Below are 20,061 nucleotides of genomic sequence, written 5' to 3'. Positions count from 1 at the left end.
AGACAAGCCAGGCTGTCATTAAGAGGTTTTTTTTTTTCCTTCAGTTTACACTCGAGGAAGAGCAGGAAGCAGCTGCCAGTTTCACTTCCACCTCACTTCCTGCGTTGCTCCTCTGTGCAAGGCAAACAGCATCTACAAGACGTTGTTGTGGGTTGTATCTTGTCTGAAAAAAATGGTGCCTAAAATGAACACACAGGATGATGATGTGATGATGATGACACAGAATCACAATGATGATTTGTTCCCTTATATCTTTGAGTTAATTTTTAAATAACTGGATGGAATTAAAGATGGTTATACTTAAAGAGCGACGCTTTGTTATTTTACAGCAGAAATCAGAAGGAAACAAAACATCATAGTACATTTTATTTGGTGGGAAAAAAAAGTCAGAAGCAAGAGAACAGTAAGTAGTGCAATCCATTTCCTAAATTTAAAGGGATAGTTAGGATTTTTTGATGTTGGATTGTATGAGTTACTCATCCATAGTCAGTGTATTACATACAGTAGATGACAGTCAGTGCGCCGCCAGTTTGGAGAAGCAGAAGAAGTGCCAACACGGAGGCTAAGCAATGTATTGTTATAGATGGGGGTCGGCAGCAAAACATATTTTAGAAGAAGAAGAAGAAGATTTATTTATAAAGCACATTTCATACAGAAAGCAACACAATGTGCTTCACAAAAAAACATGTATAAAAACATAAAATATGAGCACATATTTACAAGCACGCAGACAGACAACAAACAAGAACATGAATGTATGCAAGCATACATGGATGCATCTTATTTAAAGTGCATAGTGATTCTAGTATTTAGTGATAAAAAATTTTTTTTAACAGGCTAGTTAAAAACAGCAGTAAAGAGAAAAGTCTTAAGTTTACTTTTAAAAGAGCTCAGTGTTGGCGCATTTCTGACATTACTTGGAAGGGCATTCCATCTGCTAGGAGCATAGCAGCTAAATGCTGCCTCTCCAGCTTTAGTGCGCACACGGGGAACAACGAGGAGACCATTAGCTGATGACCTGAGAGTTCTCATTGGCTCATATGGCACAAGTAATTCTTTAATATAATTAGGGGCAAGGCCATTCAGTGCCTTATAGGCAATAAGAAGAATTTTAAATTCAATTCTGGCCTTCAATGGGAGCCAGTGTAAGGACTGAAGAACTGGGGTGATGTGTGTATATTTCTTAGTTCTGGTTAAAATACGTGCAGCAGCATTTTGAATAAGTTGCAGTCGTTTGATGGATTTTTGAGGGAGTCCGGAAAAGAGGCTATTGCAATAATCGAGTCTGCTTGTTACAAATGCATGAACCAGTTTTTCAGCATCTGAATTTGTCAGAAAGTCTCAGATTTTTGAGATATTTTCAAATGGAAGAAGGATGATCTTGTGACATTGTTAATGTGAAAGTGAAAGTTAAGATCAGCATCGATGACAACACCAAGATTTCTGGCATGTTCTTTGCACTTGAGAGCAGATGAACGAAGACTGGCAGAGACTTCCTGTCTTTTTGCTTTTGGACCTATAATAATGATTTCTGTTTTATCATTGTTTAGCTGGAGGAAATTTTGGTTCATCCATGTATTAATATATTAATATTAGCCACTTAAAAAAACCTGTCATTCATTCATTTTTATTTCTGTGTCATGCCATACTGTATATTTGGCCCATCCCTCATGGCATTACAAGACACCACTTTTTACAAAACGTACATCTTCCGGTCTTGTATACAAAACATGTGGAAAAAGAAAAAGAAACACAGACAATACACAGGTTTATATACAGTATATATAACATAACTATCATGTGTATATACATTATCTTGATAAAGAGCTTTTTTCCTCTTCTCCCAGGCTTTCTCCACATACCTGGCTAATTTTTATGTTTCATATGTGAACAGCCAACTCAGTCTTTGTGCATCGTCCATATTCATAAAATCAGCGACCATTCTTATAAACAAAACAAAACTTCACGCAGTTCACAATACGAAGGACAGTAGAAAACAAAATGAAACTCATTTTCTACATCATTTAGACGACACATTGGACAAATCCGCCTTTCTTCTTCTAAATTAACATACCGTCCATTTTCCACAGTCAAAGGTAAAATACCAGATCTCAACTGGGCACATAAAGATCTCTGCTTTTTAGACAAATTATATACAACATGATTCTCTGTACCATATCCAGTTTTTATCCTCGTAAAAGTACGCAATTTTGGTTTAGTCCATATATCCTCAGCACACTGTCCTTAGGTATTGACAAACCCAGAGCTACAAAATAATGTACTAATGTATCTTTAGACCAGGAACCAATATTTTGTTTATCCCAAATAAATATTTGCTTTGTCAGCCTACTTTCCTCCAAATCAAGTAACCGATTCCATAACTGAACTATACATATATTACAGCGAACCTCACATGGTTCCCATCCCATGTCCCCCACTATAGCCAGCTTTGGAACATATTTGTGCACACCCAGGAAATATCTTATTATGCACTATTTTGTACTGATTCACACATAGAAATATTTCTGAGGCCCCTAACCCCAGCAGTATAATCGAAAAAACAGCTTTGAATATGTTTGGAAACTCATGTCTTTAAAATTTTCACTCTTACCAATGATTCCTCCCAGAGCTCTACCTGCTGATTCAAAAAGAACTTTAACACCTTTTATAAAATTCATGTGTTCATCAACATAGAAACTGAGATATTTATAAGAATCTGCATAATTCAGTTTATGTGATCAGTTCAAATGTTTGTTGTACTGAGATTTTACCACTTTAACTTTACGTCAGACAGCCTATTCTGAAAGGGAAGCTGATAACAGCTTCAGTTACCCATCTATGCTTTCATCAAAGCCAGACTCCATTGACAAAAGCAGTAATTTTGGTTCGCTCAACAAAGGAGCAGCTGGTCTACCTCTGCCTCGATCAGTGAGTTTGTTTGTGTTATTGTGTGACTTTGGTGAATCTAAAGTCACACAATAACACAAACAAACTAACAGATCAAGGCAGCAGTAGACCAGCAGCTGCTGTATTCAGCAATGTTAAATCACTATTTATCTCAACGGAGTCTGGCTTTGAAGAGAGCGATATAATGACTTCAGTTCCCCATCAGAAATCACTGTCTGACAGCAAGATGAAGCAGTAAGAATATTCTCAAAATAATGTATACTTAAACTGATATTGGATTTTTTAGGTGACTGTAATACAATTTGCTGTTGTCCCTGCACAGCACTACAATGCTTTGCTTCTGTGTCGGTACTCTGCTGGCTATGGATAAGAACCTCATACAGCCCCACTTCAAAAAAATCCTAACTTTCTCTCAATGGGAAACATTTTGTGTCCCCTCACAGCCATCCATGAGTTTCCAGAAGACATTTTTACCAAGGAGCAGAGGAAGAAAGGCGCTGTGTGTCTGCATGCACTCTGTGTGAGTAACGCACATACTGTATTTTACAAACCAAGACCTACATAGCTAATTTATTTAATAAAAAGGCATCATGTGCATGTGTCCCTCTGCTCTCATATCTGTGCTCAACTGTTCTGTACAGGCGATCTACATGTTCTACGCTCTGGCCATCGTCTGTGATGACTACTTTGTCCCCTCCCTTGAGAAAATATCTGAGGTGAGCAAACAGCACCAGCCGTCCCCCATATATCAGTTTCTTGCTTTCATGGATCCATGTTTCATTATTCTCTCCTTTTATTTAATCTTTCAGAACCTGCATCTCAGTGAAGATGTGGCCGGCGCGACATTTATGGCTGCAGGAAGCTCTGCTCCAGAGCTTTTCACCTCTCTCATTGGTTAGCACCTTAGCCAATCATAACCAAGGAGCAGTTTGGGGAAAGCATGCCATTAGTTTTCACTGATTCTCAATATTATAACAGAAATGCTGGATGGTCTTCCCATCCTTTGCAGTGCCAGAATCACCCAGGAGATGTCAGCAAAGTCTGATTTAAAACCTCCAAAGGGATTTTCCTTATTTTAAGATGTTTACTTGGAGATCAGTGGCAATGAACTCCAAACACAGAGCTGGATGGGTGTGTTTCCATGTGTAAATAATAACAAATGAAAAGGATAGGAGATGACAGACTGCAGGGATTTTATCTAATCTGAAACCAAACAAAGCCAGATAGCAAATCTCTCTGTCCCTCTGTGTCACCCGCCCTCAGGTGTCTTCATCACCAAAGGAGACGTTGGAGTCGGCACGATTGTTGGCTCTGCCGTCTTTAACATCCTGGTCATCATTGGCCTGAGCGGGATCTTTGCAGGCCAGGTGGGGGAAACTCTGAACAACCTCTTGCACGCAGTTGTTCCTGAATGAATGGACACTAACATGTCTAACTCTTCTCCACAGACAGTGGTTCTGACGTGGTGGTCCCTTTTTAGAGATTCCTCCTACTACATCCTCTCCGTACTGACTCTCATCATGGTAAGATGTGTTGTTGGTTAAAATAATAAATAACTGTGTGTTAATGGGAAAATTTGCAACCTTATATGTGGATGTTCAGTCAGTGTTGATGATAGAGGCAGTCCTCAGTGTGTGCTATATAGAAACCTGAGCTCTCCTGCTTGCAGAGCCGTGCCAGCAGTGCATACACGTGCATGGTGACGTTGTGTATCACTCCCCAACCCATAGATATTACTTTTCTGGCTAAAACGTAGCATAAGGTGACAAAAATCCTCACTGCCCTCTCCACCCTGCTGGTCTTGGTTGTCTTTTCCAGTTTATCCTCAAGATCCTGAAGAGGGTCTCTAGCACACCTCTGTCCAGGTGAGGAATAAAACCTTCATGCACAGTAACACGAAAGGCTCTCTTGGGGTTGGCGACAACATCCAATGAAAAATGCCCACGCTAAAATTCAAAGCAGGAGAATGATTCAGTTTCTGTTTGCATCGCAGGGCAATTTGAGCAAAGGCACCACCAGTTGGGGTTTGCAGTCGGCAGCTTAGGTTCACAGCCTCGGCCTCTTTTTGCAACATTTCATCAGCTGTATACTTTGAACCATGTCGTCACCTGGCTCAAGGAAACACAAGCAATGTATTTTATTTCTAATATTTATATGATTGACAAAAAAAATACAATTAATAATACATTTTGGCCAGATTTTTACATGGATAGTCAGTTGCGTCAATAATGTTCATGTGCAATTTCCTGTAGTGGTCCAAGTAATATGTGTTTGTGTACTCACGTAACATACGAGTTCAATTAATAGCCCGGCTATTATTTGCTTAAATCACTGAAATCAACAGGCCTATATTTGGGACAGGCCTTTAATTTCTTTCACACAAAACTGTTGCTCGGCAAAGATCAGGAAATACAATCAAATTGTTTATTCAAGCCAGTATGAATATTACTTGTATAAAAATTAGGCTTCAAATAACATATCAGTTATGAATCATTCATTTGATCTAGCTCCAACAGACAGCACATCAGAGAGAGAGGATTACGGCACCCAGCAGCAGCTTTATCCTGTTAAAACAATACTCACACCTTGGATTAATTTTTTAGGAAAAACCCTTTTGATTCTTTTGATCTGAGGACCCGTACAGACTAAAGAAATATGAATAACTTACAGGGTAATCGAGGAATGGTCACATAATTTGAGGTAGCCAATAGCCCGCTTTTATACATCCAAAGAACTTCTGTCAAAAAAAAATGAGCTGCTTGGCAACCAGACCAGGCGTCTAATTGAGACAGGCCTTTATTTGTCAAAATGTGTAGCCACACCGGGCTAGTAAAAGGGACTGGGTGTTTAATTGGGACTAGGCTTTTAATGGGTTTTATGGGAGCTTAACATGACCTGGATAAGGTCAAATACTGAAATACTGAATATCCTGTAAAACAGTTTGATTCCGCTGGCAAAGGTTTAGTAACACAAATGTAGATATGCTCCAGTTTTCCTGTTTTTGAAGCATTCATACTTTGGCATGCCATTTTTTCTGTTGGAAACGCAGCTAGTGTGCAATACAAGCAAAGCAAGTTCTTTTTTTGAGAGGCATCTAGAGCACGCCTCCTGGCTATCCGGAGGTGAAATCTAGCCTATAGTTCTCCTCTCTCCAGCTACGTCACTGTCAGAATAAATGACGTGGCTGGATGCAGGAAGAAAAGCAGATTTTGCAGCTGTAAACTCAGCTTTCTCTGTCAATGCAGCTCAATCACATTACCATCAACACTGACTGGACATCTTCATTATAGGTGGTGAATTTTCCCTTCAGTCTTTTACACCTCCACATTGTGTTTTGAAGAATCTCTTTGTTCCCCTCTCCAGGTTATCTATGATGCCACTGTTGTCTGGTGAGTCCACGCACCTGTTTGTTCTCTTCATACGATCACACAGGAGCTCTCCTCTGTATTCATACCGACACAGATCTACAGATTCATCTCTTTCTGCTCACGCTCTGATTGGTGTCAACTTCTCCAGCAAATGACTGTTATTACAATCACGAAGACGAGGGTGTTAACAATCACTGATGGTGTTAAATCGATTTGGTCCCTGATTCCTACTCGACAATAACAAAACATCTGAATACGTGATTCCAATCAGCTCATTTCAGAATCAGCAGAGGTGACGAGGAGCGAGCTCAGTTTAAAATCATCTGTGGCAAAATTACTTTTCATTTGTTTAATTTGTGTGGAGGAGGTTTCTGTCATCAGTGTCAGCCATTTCACACATGATTAATGATTTGGAGCTTAGCTGTTAGATTGATTTCTCTTGTGTAGCTTTTCCTTCTCAACAGGCTCATTTAGTGCTCTCGATGCTTTGTTAGCTTCTTAGCTACCTGTCCTGACTGTTGTCAGTTCTGTCGACCTGAGGCCTTTTGTAAAGAAATAACGGCTCTCCATTGTTGTGTGTGTCAGCGCTTTTAATGAAAGAACAGATTTATATGTGGCTTTAATGTGGGTTTATCAGTGATATACTATGGCAGGCTGTTTATTGAATCGTAGTGTGCCAGGCCGAAGCTGTCCTGGTGTCTTTCACCTCACCACTGTTCTTTCTCAGTGCACTTTGTCAGATTTGTGTCTCAGCTCACTGAATGCTCTGAGTATCTGAGAAATGAGTCTGCACACGTGCAGCTGTGGTCATCTAGGGTCTGTCTAGGCCTAGTGGAACAGCTGTTTGCACAAGTGGTGTGGTGAAGTATTTCTCTGTGACATTTAAAGGTCCAGTGTGCAGGATTTAGGGGGATATATTGGCAGAAATGGAACATAATTTATGATTCCTTTACTGCAGTGGTTCCCAACTGGTGGATTGCGGTCCAGAAGTGGGTTGCAGGTCCATTCTGAATGGACAGCAAGTGACTTGCAAACATGTCAAGTTTGTAAAAAACACATTTTATTTTTAAGCACAGTGAATCTTCAGCACAGAACTTTTATTTTGAAGTGCTGTAGAGTGAGTGACTAATGGACAGCTACTTCACAGAGACAGCAAACTAGCACGACGACATGGCAAAACGCAAGTATGACGCCAAATGTGTTGATCTGTGTGGACCTTGAACTGAGTGCTAAGGAGAAATCTGGACCCTGGGGCTGGACCAGTTGGGAACCACTGCTTTAGTGTATAATCACCTGAAAATAAGAATTGTGTTTTTGTTATCTTAGAATGGGCTGTTAATGTCTACATAGGGAGCGGGTCCTCAGTAGCCCAGAATGGACAAACCAAACACAAACCGGGTTTGTTTGTTTTTGAGAGGAGGATACATCTTCTTAACGTAAATGGGGATAAAATGATTCAATCTTGCAGCTCTACTAGACTTTCCAAATGTTATCGGACCAAAAAGATCAAATCCTGATTGTGAAATAAGTCATTTGGTGGGTGACACTCAAAAAACTGTATCCACTGATTTACAGATGTCTCTCTCTCTCTCTCGCAGTGTAAGTCTGGAAAAAAATGACACCATGTTTCTACAGCAGCCCAGAACACACAAACCAAACGTTGATAGGGCCAATTGCATTTTCACGTCGGCTACCTTAGTCAGCAGCCCCTCTGTGACAAGCAGTATCAGATAAACACAGATTTTTTAACGTGAAACTGCTTCATTGAGTGTTTGTACTTGTGTAGATCCCCACATTTGTTTGTTTTGGAGAGGAGGAGACCTCTATCGATTGATCGGCTCCTGGTAAAATCCCCCTAAATCTCACACTCTTACATATAATAGAACGCCTGTTACATTCAGATCCTTTCCTACCAAGTTCAATGCTGATTAAGCCTATCACTGCCAGGGCAAGTTCACTATATTTCTCAGTGGAGTTGTGTTTACTGGTGTCTTGGGAGACTCTCCCGCGCTGGCATGCCGGAGGTGATGAGTTTTACAACAACCAGCCAGGGCGTCAGGGGACAGGAAGGAGGAAGAGACCATGGTGACGGAGCAGCAGCTAGGAGCACGGTGGAAAAATGTCCAAGTAAAGTTTGTGTCGTGGGTGCTATGGAAAAAACAAACTCTGCATTCAGAGGAAGAATTGAATTTAAAAAAAAGACTTGAAGAGAGCTCTCGTGGAGGCAGGGGAGATGTGGCGATGCATTAGAGGTATGCGTCAACAGTGTTTCTGCAGTTACACTCACTGCCACAGGGGGGAGACAAAATTCTGTTCTACAGCTTGAAAGCAAGACTGAAGCTTTACTTAGTATATTATCTATGTTATATTTGATGTGAATGAATGTGCACACACTAACTGTGTAACTTTGTGGTGTGTCAGACCGGGACTAACAAATGTACTTTTTGCTGTGCAGGTGGGAGTCCTTGCTCCTCATGACCATGTATGGAATCTACATTATAATCATGAAGTAAGTGTAAGACCGAACAGTCATCATGCCTCCATCTGCACGCCTGTCTGCATTCTGACTGACAACAAACCCCATTTATGGTAAATATGGATGTAGGCAAATGGTATCTGTTTGGTTGCAGGTTCAACTCCCAGGTTCTGGCGTTTGTGACACGACAGCTCAGGAGCTCCAGGCCATGCTGCTCCAAATCAGAGAACCACAGAGACGACAAGATGGGAGAGGATGCCTCTGCTTGCAACACCTCCATGGTGCTTCTCAACAAAGGTCAGAAGATGTTTGAATGATCTTTTGTTCTGTCCACACTGTGATATACACACAAGTTTAATCTACAACAATCTTTTCCCAGGCCAAGGTCACAGTCAGGAGGCTTCTCCAGTCATCATGGTGGATGAGCTTCTCATCCTCAACCCCCACAAGCTGTCCTTCTCTGAGGCTGGCCTGCGCATCATGATCACCCCACATTTCTCCCCCCGCACCAGGCTCTCCATGGCAGGACGCATGCTCATCAGTGAGGTATCTGATGCACATGTCACACACATTATAACACAACCCTCTCTGAGCTTTACAACAAAAAAACATTCCTCTCTGCCCCTCTCACAGAGACAGAGGCTGATCCAGAGTTCGAAAAACCAGAGGGACGGCGAGGCCAGCCCCGGGTCAAGAACGGGATCAGCCAACAACAGCCTGAAGAGGACGGGCTCCTGCAGTCTGGAGAATGGAGGCAGGAGACCTGGGGTGGGAGACGCAGAGTCAGGAGACAAGCCGGGGGCTGAGGCGTGTCAGGCAGAGGAGGAGGAGGAGGATGATGATGGGATATTTAGTCCTGTGCGCATACCAGGTGAGGAAGATCAGGCACAAACTGTTGATTACTCAGTGTCATATCTCTGGAACAGAAGGGGAGACATTTGGTCAGATGCTGAATTGGTGACAGTAATCTGGAAAGTGTGCAGATTATACAGATCTTCTGTGCTGTCAGTTAAAGATGTGTGAAGCATCCATGTTTTAGAATACATAGCTTGCATATGGCTGCTTAGGAGTCTGGCAGAGATGGATGTAAACTGTAACTTCAACTTGAGTGTACAATTACAAGGCGTTAATTCTAGTTTTAGATGTCACAGCCAATCCCTGGGTGATAAAACACCTTGTTAATTGTCATGACTACCATTTGCTCTTCTGACTGACCTCCTGCTCCTCACAGGTAGCTGCTGTGCGCGGATAAAGTGGGTAATCACGTGGCCTCTGGGCCTCCTGCTCTACTGCACTGTGCCTAACTGTATTCTGCCACGCTGGCACCGCTGGTTCATGGTCACCTTCGTGGCCTCCACCCTGTGGATCGCTGTCTTCTCCTACCTCATGGTGTGGATGGTAAGGAGGCAGAAGTTAATGCAGTAAAGATGACACTGTAACAACAAAAATGTATATAATCTTTATACTGGTATGTATAGAAGTATATTAATTACAAGGGGTGGGAATCACCAGACGACCCATGATATGATATTATCACGATACTTACTGTAGGTCACTATACAATATTATTGCGATATTGTTACTTTTTTCCAACTGCAAATTATTTCCCCAAAGGAAAACTTTGTCAACATCAGTTTTACCTCATTAGATAAAGTTTTCAGTCTGTCCATCTGACTTTAATCACTTTTATTGCAGCAAAATGTGATGCAGAGCAGACAGACTGACCAACACTGTCATAAAACCTGTCAGAACTACTGCATACACCTGACAAACTGAACTGTTGGTAGATTTAATGTCCTCTGTGAGGTCAGATTAAGCGTGTGAGTGAAACATTTCACCTGCAGGTATCCCGCTATCTGGATGGCAGCATCCATGTTAGTAGTGTTGTCTGTTACAACCACAGCCCCCCATTCTTGTGCTGCATTTTGCAGGAGGTCTGCGATGTTTGCTCTGGTGTGACTTTGGTGAAGAACGTGAGACAGCAGTCGCCAGTTCTCTGTGAGATAATGTGCCGTTTTATTCACATATGAATCCACTGACCTTGAAGTCCAGGCATCACAAGTTAATGCCACCCTTCCTGCTGTACTCAAAGATTCCTCAAGAGCTTGGGTACGGCTGTGTCGGTAAAAAAATGTCACATACTGGGTTCACGTTTTTTTAGCATATAACAAAAGCCTTCGTTTCAACAGCGCTGTAGAGATGCAGATCTTTGCACATGAAGTCAGTGATGGACTGTGTTATTTTCTTAGCTCTCTCAGAGTTGGATGGTACTTTTGTCAAGCTATGTTTGTCCAGTGTTTAGTGTTAGCTTGGCCGTCAGTGGCTACCGCTATCTCTGGATGGTAGAGTGTGAGGTGAGCCTTCAGGTTCGTAGTATTCCCAGAGTATTTTATTCTCATATGACACTGCTTGTAAATCATATGTGTCATATCCAAGTCCCTCTTTCCTACCGTGTTAAATAACCCAAAATAAGTCCAGACATCGATGGCACATTTCTGATTTTTTTTTTTTCTGTGGCACCTCCATCTTTGTTTTGATGAACTTCCTGCCAAATGCTGCTGACCGAGACCTCTGCTGACCTCACCAGGAAAAAAACATCAAAACCATCTAGTGGACTGAAAAAGCAATTGATTTTATCATCCTAGTACCACAAGTAATATTAAAATGTGTATTTGCAGTAATTAATTATGTATATAATAAAAGATCAATACTTGGCGTCCGTGTATGAATACAATATCACCACGAAAAATATCACAATACTACGCTGTATCGATTATTTCCCACCCCTGCTAATTACAACAAAAAAAACGTGAAAGGTTTAACAGGACAGAGAGTGATTGTCATTAGAGGATGCACCACCTTAAAATGCTTCCTCTGTGTTTACTTAATGCTCTAATGCTTCCATCAGGTCACCATCATCAGCTACACACTAGACATCCCAGACTACATCATGGGCATAACCTTCCTGGCCGCAGGGACCAGCGTGCCGGACTGCATGGCGAGTCTGATTGTAGCCCGACAAGGTAAAAAGCGTAAAGCTCGTTACTCTGAGTCTCCCAAGTCTTTTTGCCTGTTCTCTCTTTGTGGTGCGAGTGCTTCAGTTCAGCATTTCTCTGTCACTTTTCCCGTCTCTTTTCAGGCATGGGGGACATGGCGGTGTCTAACTCCATAGGCAGCAATATCTTTGACATCCTGCTGGGTTTGGGTTTCCCTTGGGCTTTACGTACCCTTGTGGTGGACCACGGATCATCAGTACACATATACTTCATCTCCCTACAATACCAATCTCTTTTTTTCTTTTGTCTGTGATTCACTGATGTCTGCATGTGTGTGAGAAGGCTAAACTGAGATGTTGGGTTTTCACCTTTGTTAGATGGTCATAAATTGTGACACCTGCTTCCCCTCCACCCACAGGTCTCCATAAATAATAAAGGACTGGTGTATTCTGTCATCCTGCTGCTGGCATCTGTGTTCCTGACGGTGAGGAAACAAGTTTAAACACTTGCTGTATGCAGTATCCATAATGAATCAGACACAGAGCATGTGTGAGGAAATAACCTAACATGGAAAAAGTGTGGTTGCTTTACAACGAGAATTTGAGGCCTTAACTGATACTAAAAATAATTTGAATCTCTTTTCTAGAGGCCTTATACTTATACCAAGAGTCTCTCTGTTTCCAGGTGATGAGTGTTCATCTGAACCGCTGGAGGTTGGATCGACGGCTGGGTCTGGGCCTGCTGTTTCTCTATGCCATCTTCCTGCTCTGCTCCATCCTCTTCGGGCAGATGTGAGGCCTTAAGGTCGAAAGTCAACCCCGTCAGACAGCATGATGAGTACCTACCTTTCCACCACACGTCCTCTTTCCTGAAGCCAAAAAGAGTGACAGCGTTGTCGTGTTCCTTGTGAGAGTTTCCGTGCACCTTTGTAGGACTCGCTAGGGTGATACTGTACACAATGCAACGACACAAACACACTGAAGTCTTTTGTCAATAGCACAATGTTTTTCTCTCCTCTTTGTACAGTGCAGTGTTTGAATACAGTCTTTAAATTAACAAACTGGGCGACCAAACAAAATATTTAATGACATGGCAGATAGAAGCAGCAGGTTTGTTGCGCCTTCAACAGCAATATGAAACAGGAAGTGACTAAAAGTAACAGCTCACTAAAATTTTGATGATAATTGGATATCATAACTGAGCTAGAATGTCACTTTCCACCCCGTAACAACAATTATATTTCATGCCTGTTTTATATTTGAATGAACCTGTTCAACTGAGACTCTTCAGTTAGCTTAGCCAGCTAGCTAACACTATAAATCTAAACTGCTCCTGCTAGGTAATAATTTCTTGAATAAATGATGAGTCATCACTCTTTCATTCAAGCAATAAACTGTTTAGATTTACAGTAATTAAAAAGACTGTTGATTCCTGTCACTTCAGGTGTTTTCATCTGTTATTTATTTACATTTTTAATGTTTGTGTTCTGAAAGCTGCTGCAGCACAGCAGATAAACTACAGAATTATTGTTTAGTTTTCAACATTTCAACAACACAGCAATCAAAAGTTATTTATAAGGGAGAATATATAAATAATCGCCAGGAAAAAATGTTGGCTTTGTGTGTTTCTGCAAACTACAGACAGGTTACATTTTCCTTTATGTAGCAGATGGGTTCAAACTATATGTACCAACAACACTGTGGGTAATAGGGGTGTAAATCACCAGCTTCATCACGATACAATATTATATCGATTTGTTTGGATGACGATACGATGTTTGCCGATATCACAAAATCTGTCACGATACGATTTTGATTCGATTCGATTCAGGAGCCTGCGATCGATATGACGCGATATCATATGCCCATCTAACACAATCATTTACATCAACTCACAAAAACAACTAGAATATGAGTTGACCATTTTATTTCGGAGCTCTGTTTATTGTTTGAGCGGAGGCGCGCTTGCCCAGAAATGGTGACACAGACGTGCTATGTGAATTTCAAAATAAATGTGTATCTTTAAGATGACGATATGGATCGATGTTTTCATTTTACATCGATATAATTGGATCGTTAATCAATTAATCAATGTATCGATGTGGATCGATGTATCGTTACACCCCTAGTGGGTAACACGTGGTTAAGTTTAGAAACACAAAACAAAGAAATACTTCAAAACATCTATTTCAAGCAGGTGTGTAGGAGAGGGACGAGAAGAATAAAACTTGTAGAAAAGACTCCCGCACACTGTCTAACTTGCAAAAATAATACATTTTAATGCTGCAATGTGCATGTGCAGTGGAAAGGCTAAATACCAAGCATCAATTAGTGTAACAATCAGCATTATTTGATTACATTACTTTACACTGCACATGGGTATTGTGATTAATTGCAAACTTACAGCCACGCTGTAAGATGACTGTTGGTTACAAAACTGTTTGCCTGATGAAGGTCTCGTCACCAAAACATTACAGCATTAAAATCATTTTTGTTTTTTGCAAGTTAGACCGTGTGGGAGAGTCTTTTCTACGAGGTTTAGTAAAAAAACATTGCTTGGTTATGGTTAGAAAAAGATCATGTTTTGGCTTAAAATACCCAGATTTGGGGAACAGTCATGGCTGGGAAAGAAGCAGTGTCTTGGTAAAAAAAAAAAAAAAAAGCACATTCATGCCACTATTCCAGGCTCCAAGGAATGCCGCCAAGCCTTGCAGCCAGTAATTTCCAGTGGCCACTTGGGATTTTGCTGCAAACAATTTCCCTGTGGCTCAAAAAGCCATTTACCCATAGACCACCATTATAAAAGAGACATCTGTAAAACTGTTCACCGGACACTCCAAACTGCAAACAAGGACAGTTTTTTTCTATTCTGAAATGTTTAACCATGAAGATTTTATGTTTCTAAAACTGTCCTCAAGCCAATAAAAAGGATTTAAATTCTTCTTTAAGCCATGTGGGAACTTGTGGCAGGCAACTCCATTGGAATGAATAGGCGTCACCCTGGGGTCGGGTATTTAGTTATCATTATCATATTAAAGTTCATGCACTATCCCCGCTGGAAAAACAGCAACAGGTCGCTAAAAAACACCCACAACTGGTGCCTAAAAAGCCACTGGAAATAATAATAATAATAATAATGATGATAATAATAATAATAATATAATAACCTTTATTTATATAGCACCTTTCATATGAGAAATGAAGTGCTGAGTGCTGTACAATAAGGGCAGTATAAGCACTGAGTGCTTCACATGAAAATAGACGTAATGGACATAAAACAGACAAACAAGGCAATTTAATATAAAAGGACATTTAAAACAGTTTAAAACATTGATTTACTGATTCATGAAATCATAGAGTGACTCATGACTTTTTTTAAGATTATTATTATTATTCAAAAAAAAAAATTTTAAGTTTTTTTTTTTTTTCCTTTCTTTGGCTTTATTAGGTAGGACAGNTATTATTCAATTGTTTTTTTTTTTTAAGTTTTTGTTTTTTTTTCCTTTCTTTGGCTTTATTAGGTAGGACAGTCTAGGCATGAAAGGGGGAGAGAGGGGCTGACATGCAGCAGGTGGCAGCGTGCTGGAATTGAACCCATGGCCGCTGCAGCCTTCGTATAAGGGGTGCCTGCTCTACCCACTAAATTACCGCCCCCATAGCAGCGACTCGTTAAAAACAACCCGTTTTGGTATTTGTGGATCTTGAAAAGTGGTCTGCAATGGATATCGCGCCATCCACCATGGCAAGTCAGCTCATACACTACATCACTATAGAAACATCGATATGATGCGTATGAAACTAACAAATGTGACATATTCATGGTTTGCAGAAACAAACAATGCCAACATGTTCTTCATGTGACTGAGCTGGTATGTCCACATATTGTCTCCCCACTAGATTCTGTCGGTGAGGAGTGTTCAGCAGTGCATGTCTCTGGCAACAGTGATTAAACATGTTGAGCAGGATAAAGACAGGTAGCGGACAGAGGCAGTTGTGATTTACAGTAGGTAGATAAAAATCCTACTGGGCTACAGTACAGAACCACTCGTATCTAAATAAGTTAGTGACCAGGATGTGTGACAAGAGGCTGAACTTCCTGTGGGTAAAATTATATTGAAGAAACAAATGAATAACATAACCAGGAAGAATCAATATTTATATATATATGTCTATGTTTTAATATATATTTGACATGGTTTTAGAGACTATCTCAACTATATGAACAGTTATTTTCCTGCAGATTGCACAGACATTAAAAAAACATTCTTAAATCTGTCATGTCATGCTCAGACCTATTGTCCATTATAAAAAAAGATTAATATTTTCTGTTGGCCTTAGGTTTGAACACCCTTGTATGTTTTGAATGTACAACCTAGCGGAAATATTTACATGCATTCAAATGTAGCACTGAATTACAGCGAAGAACCTCTGAGCAGACGATGAGGATCTATAGTCCGACCATAAAGGACACCGTGTACGTGTCAGTAGACTTTTAGAATATATAATATAGAATAAAATGCACATTATTGTGACAATATTTTGATGACTTTTGCCTGAGTACTTATAAGCAAGTATTGGTACAGCTTAATGTACGTAAAGAGATTAACCTTAGTGTTGCAGTATTTTTAGAGGTCTTATTACTATGAAATCTAATATATATAATGTACTTCTATGAGTGTCACAGACTTTGATGACTTTGAGTGCAGGTTAGTTGTAATAATTTCACGTTTAGGTACGACAATCGATGTTTGTATTGTTTCTTGTTCATTTTATGAGATTGTTTCTCTTTGGTGGAACATTTTTATTTAAATCAGACCAGAAGCAGCGCGTTATACACACGCATACACACACACTGTAATTGTGTGTGTGGTACGGCAAATAAGCTGTATATTCTGTATTGGTATACCTGCTGCTGCTGAAAACTATGAAAACAATTTGGATACATTCAGATAATATTATAATTCAAGACTAAATGTTCCACCAAAGGGATCGGGGCAAGTTTTTTTTGTTTGTTTTTTTAAATGGCTGTATAATTATTATAATTATTGTCTACTTGACAATACTTTTTACTGTTTGTAAATGTTAAATAATTGACATAGTTTTACAATAATGAATGTCTGACAGAGACTAGTTTTGTGGTGTTTTTGATATTTAAAAAGAATACATAACAATACATAATGTAAGCCTACTTGTGAATTATTGTAACAGAATGAATGCATATTTTGTCACTTTGTTAGATAGTGGAATATGAAGGCTGTAATGTCAGACCAGCACTCCATTTGTAATTAATTCAGTTACAGTTGTGTCTTAAAATCTTTTCAGCACTTAGATTTTCTTTTGTTTCAGTATTGATTTATTGAAAACCTGATTTCATGCAGGGGAAGACAAAGGAAATGAAACTCCTGTTTACAGATTCAAATTAGATTTTAGGTTTTTTAGGTTTAAATATTTTAAAGAATGCCTAGAATCTAAGAAATACCACTAAATTTAAATAGTAAGTTTTCATCCCCTTTTTCCAATTTTTTTTAATCTTTAAATCATACTTTCTCTTTTAGGTACAGTTTAAAAATGAAACTTTTTATTGAAACACATTTTATCAGATCTGGTCAAATATGTCTGGAGTTTTTGTGCCAAAACCCATCGATGCATTTAAATAAGGTTTTAGGGCAACTTTTAAAGGGATAGTTTGGATTTTTTGAAGTAGGTTTGTATGGGGTTCTTATCCATACTCAGTGTATTACATACAATAGATGTCTGCCAGTGCACCCCCAGTTTGGAGAAGTGTCAGGAGTACCGTCATGGAAGGTAAACAATGTACTGCTGTGGATGGGGTCAGCAATAAGCTGTGTTTTAGCCACCTAAATAAAGTCCCACCTAAAAATCAGTTTAAGTGTACGATATATAAGAGTATTTCACCTCTTTGCCTTTACGTCAGACAGCCCATTCCAACGGGGAAGCTGATAAGGGCTTCAGTTCCTCATCTATGCTCTCGTCAAAGCCACCAGACTCCATTGACAAAAACAGTCATTTTGGCTCATTGAGCACGGACACTGCTGGTGTATTACTGCTTTGATTAGTTAGATAGATTGTGTTATTGTGCGATGTTGGTGAATCCGAACTTATCCCTTTCAACGCCAAAGTCATACAATAAAACAAATAAAATGACTGATCGAAGCAGCAATATATCGGCAGCTTCTGTGTTTGGCAATCTTAAATCACTGTTTTTCTCAATGGAGTCTGGCTTGAAAGAGAGTGATGTAATGGCTTCAGTTCCCCGCTGGAAATTGCTATCTGACGATAAGGTAAAGCGGTAACAATATTCTAAAAATAGCATACAATTATTGATTTTTTTTTTTTTTTTTTTTGAAGTGGCTAAAATATGTTTTGTTGCTGACCCATCCACAGCAGTACATTGCTTAGCTTCTGTGGCAGTACTCCTGCCTGCTTCTCCAAACTGGGGGCTTGCTGATTGACATTTACTGTATGTAATAACAGAATATGGGTAAGTACCTCAGTACCATGCCTCCGAAGAACCAAACTATCCCTTTAAAATGTCATAGCAAAAAAGAAAAAGTGATATTATCCTATAAATGTCCCTGACCCAAACATTAAAGCTACACTTTGAAACTAGTAGCTTGTAACAATGGCTACTGCTTGTCCAGAAAAAATAGTGCTGAAATGATTAGTAGTATAACCGTTTAGTTGATCAACGTATTGTTTGAGTCTTTCATCATGCAACTATGTCAAACATTCACCAGTTGCAGATTCTCAAATGCGCTGTTTTGCTGCTTTTCTCTATGACCGATGAATCAATTGGAAAAATACACGACAGATGAACTGATGATGAATTGTTTGTTCCATGCTCTTAATTTAGCTTCTTTTTTTTTTTGCAGTTACTGAAATGGAAAAACTGTCTTTGCATATCCTAACTATCTTCATCCTGTTAAACAACCATCAGTAATAACTGTGTTTTGCCAGGAAATGTTTTACAGCAGGTGGTGATGCGAATGTGTTCTTTGACTCAGCTCTTGGGACTCTCTGCTGTAAACTTTTGTATTCAGATCCAGTAATAATCTCAATACGCTCGTCATGGCTACTGAGAGACACAACAGCACCAAAGCAAACAGTTGATCTCCAGTACTTGTTTTGGTTTCACAGCACTCAAAGAATGTTCTCCATATTCTGCTGTGATGTTGGAAGTAGTGGATGTTTTAGAGTTGAAATTTATTGCTTAGAGGTCTTATTGGATCATAGAAGACTGTTGTATCTTGAGACCAATAAAAAATGTGCAATAACAATTCGTCTCTTTGCCCGTTTTTGGCTCCTCCATTCTTTGATGTTGTCTTTAATACATACATTAAAGGAGGTCAAGAACTTCATGACATGTACGTGCTTCTATTATCAGTTTGTGACTATAAAGTTTGATTAAAGGTAATATATGAAATTTTGGTGAGCTTTAGGGTGGTGATGTCATATGGGAGCTCCCTATTAACAAAAAAAAAAATCATGGCATGTTATTGTTGTTGTTTTTTTGTTTGTTTTTAAAAAAACATAGTATAATGTCTAAAAAAAAAACATAGGTTAGTTTGCCAAAAAAAATCACAATACAATATGCCAAAAAAGGTCAAATATGATAAAAAAATAAATAAATACAAAAATCATAATATAGTATGTCAAAAAAATCACAATATGAAATGCCACAAAACTAGTAGTACAGTAGATGATAGTGCAGTATGCCAAAAGACATACTATAGTGTGTTGTCATTTTTTAATCAAAAAAGTCAGTATAGTATGTCCTTAATTTTTTTCCATAAAATAGTCTTACCATAGTATGCCAAAAAAATGTCATAGTGTGGTATGCCAAAAGACATACTATAGTAAGTTGTCATTTTTTAATCAAAAAAAGTCAGTATAGTATGTCCTTAATTTTTTTCCATAAAATAGTCTTACTATAGTATGTCGTCATTTTTTCATCAAAAACATCATAGTATAGTATGCTGTTATTCTGTCATAAAAAAAAGTCATTGTATAGTATGTAATTTTTTCATCAAAATGTCATAGTGTAGTGTGTCATTATTTTTTTCATAAAAAACATAATAGTATAGTATGTCGTTATTTTTTCATCAAAAACGTCATAGTATAGCTGTTATTTTTCATCAAAAATATCATAGTATAGTATGTCATTATTTTTTTGTCAAAAACGGCATATGTTGTCATTTTTTCATCAAAAAACTCAGAGTATGTCGTTATTTTTTTTCATAAAAACAGTCATAGTATAGTATGTGGTTATTTTATAATCAGTTATGTCATAGTAT

At 39.1% G+C, this 20,061-nt stretch overlaps 1 protein-coding gene across 1 annotated transcript in view; it reads left to right on the top strand.

Annotated features, from left to right (window-relative positions):
• The window catches only part of LOC126388246 (sodium/potassium/calcium exchanger 3-like), a 41,199-nt gene extending 22,168 nt beyond the window's left edge, over positions 1-19,031 (top strand). Inside the window, exons 3-18 of the mRNA XM_050041249.1 lie at positions 3,351-3,427; positions 3,549-3,623; positions 3,717-3,801; positions 4,171-4,274; positions 4,356-4,430; positions 6,271-6,296; positions 8,731-8,784; positions 8,906-9,048; positions 9,131-9,297; positions 9,385-9,622; positions 9,983-10,149; positions 11,660-11,774; positions 11,891-12,003; positions 12,166-12,231; positions 12,432-15,194; positions 15,268-19,031. Of these exons, the coding sequence (XP_049897206.1) occupies positions 3,351-3,427; positions 3,549-3,623; positions 3,717-3,801; positions 4,171-4,274; positions 4,356-4,430; positions 6,271-6,296; positions 8,731-8,784; positions 8,906-9,048; positions 9,131-9,297; positions 9,385-9,622; positions 9,983-10,149; positions 11,660-11,774; positions 11,891-12,003; positions 12,166-12,231; positions 12,432-12,542 (1,616 nt within the window). The 3' untranslated portion in view covers positions 12,543-15,194; positions 15,268-19,031. The remainder of the gene's footprint in view (positions 1-3,350; positions 3,428-3,548; positions 3,624-3,716; positions 3,802-4,170; positions 4,275-4,355; positions 4,431-6,270; positions 6,297-8,730; positions 8,785-8,905; positions 9,049-9,130; positions 9,298-9,384; positions 9,623-9,982; positions 10,150-11,659; positions 11,775-11,890; positions 12,004-12,165; positions 12,232-12,431; positions 15,195-15,267) is intronic.
• Positions 19,032-20,061: the final 1,030 nt, after the last annotated feature.

The sequence above is a fragment of the Epinephelus moara genome, chromosome 3 (assembly GCF_006386435.1).
Source record: "Epinephelus moara isolate mb chromosome 3, YSFRI_EMoa_1.0, whole genome shotgun sequence".
NCBI classification, from domain to species: Eukaryota; Metazoa; Chordata; class Actinopteri; order Perciformes; family Serranidae; genus Epinephelus; species Epinephelus moara.
This window is presented reverse-complemented; position numbering and strand designations above follow the sequence as displayed.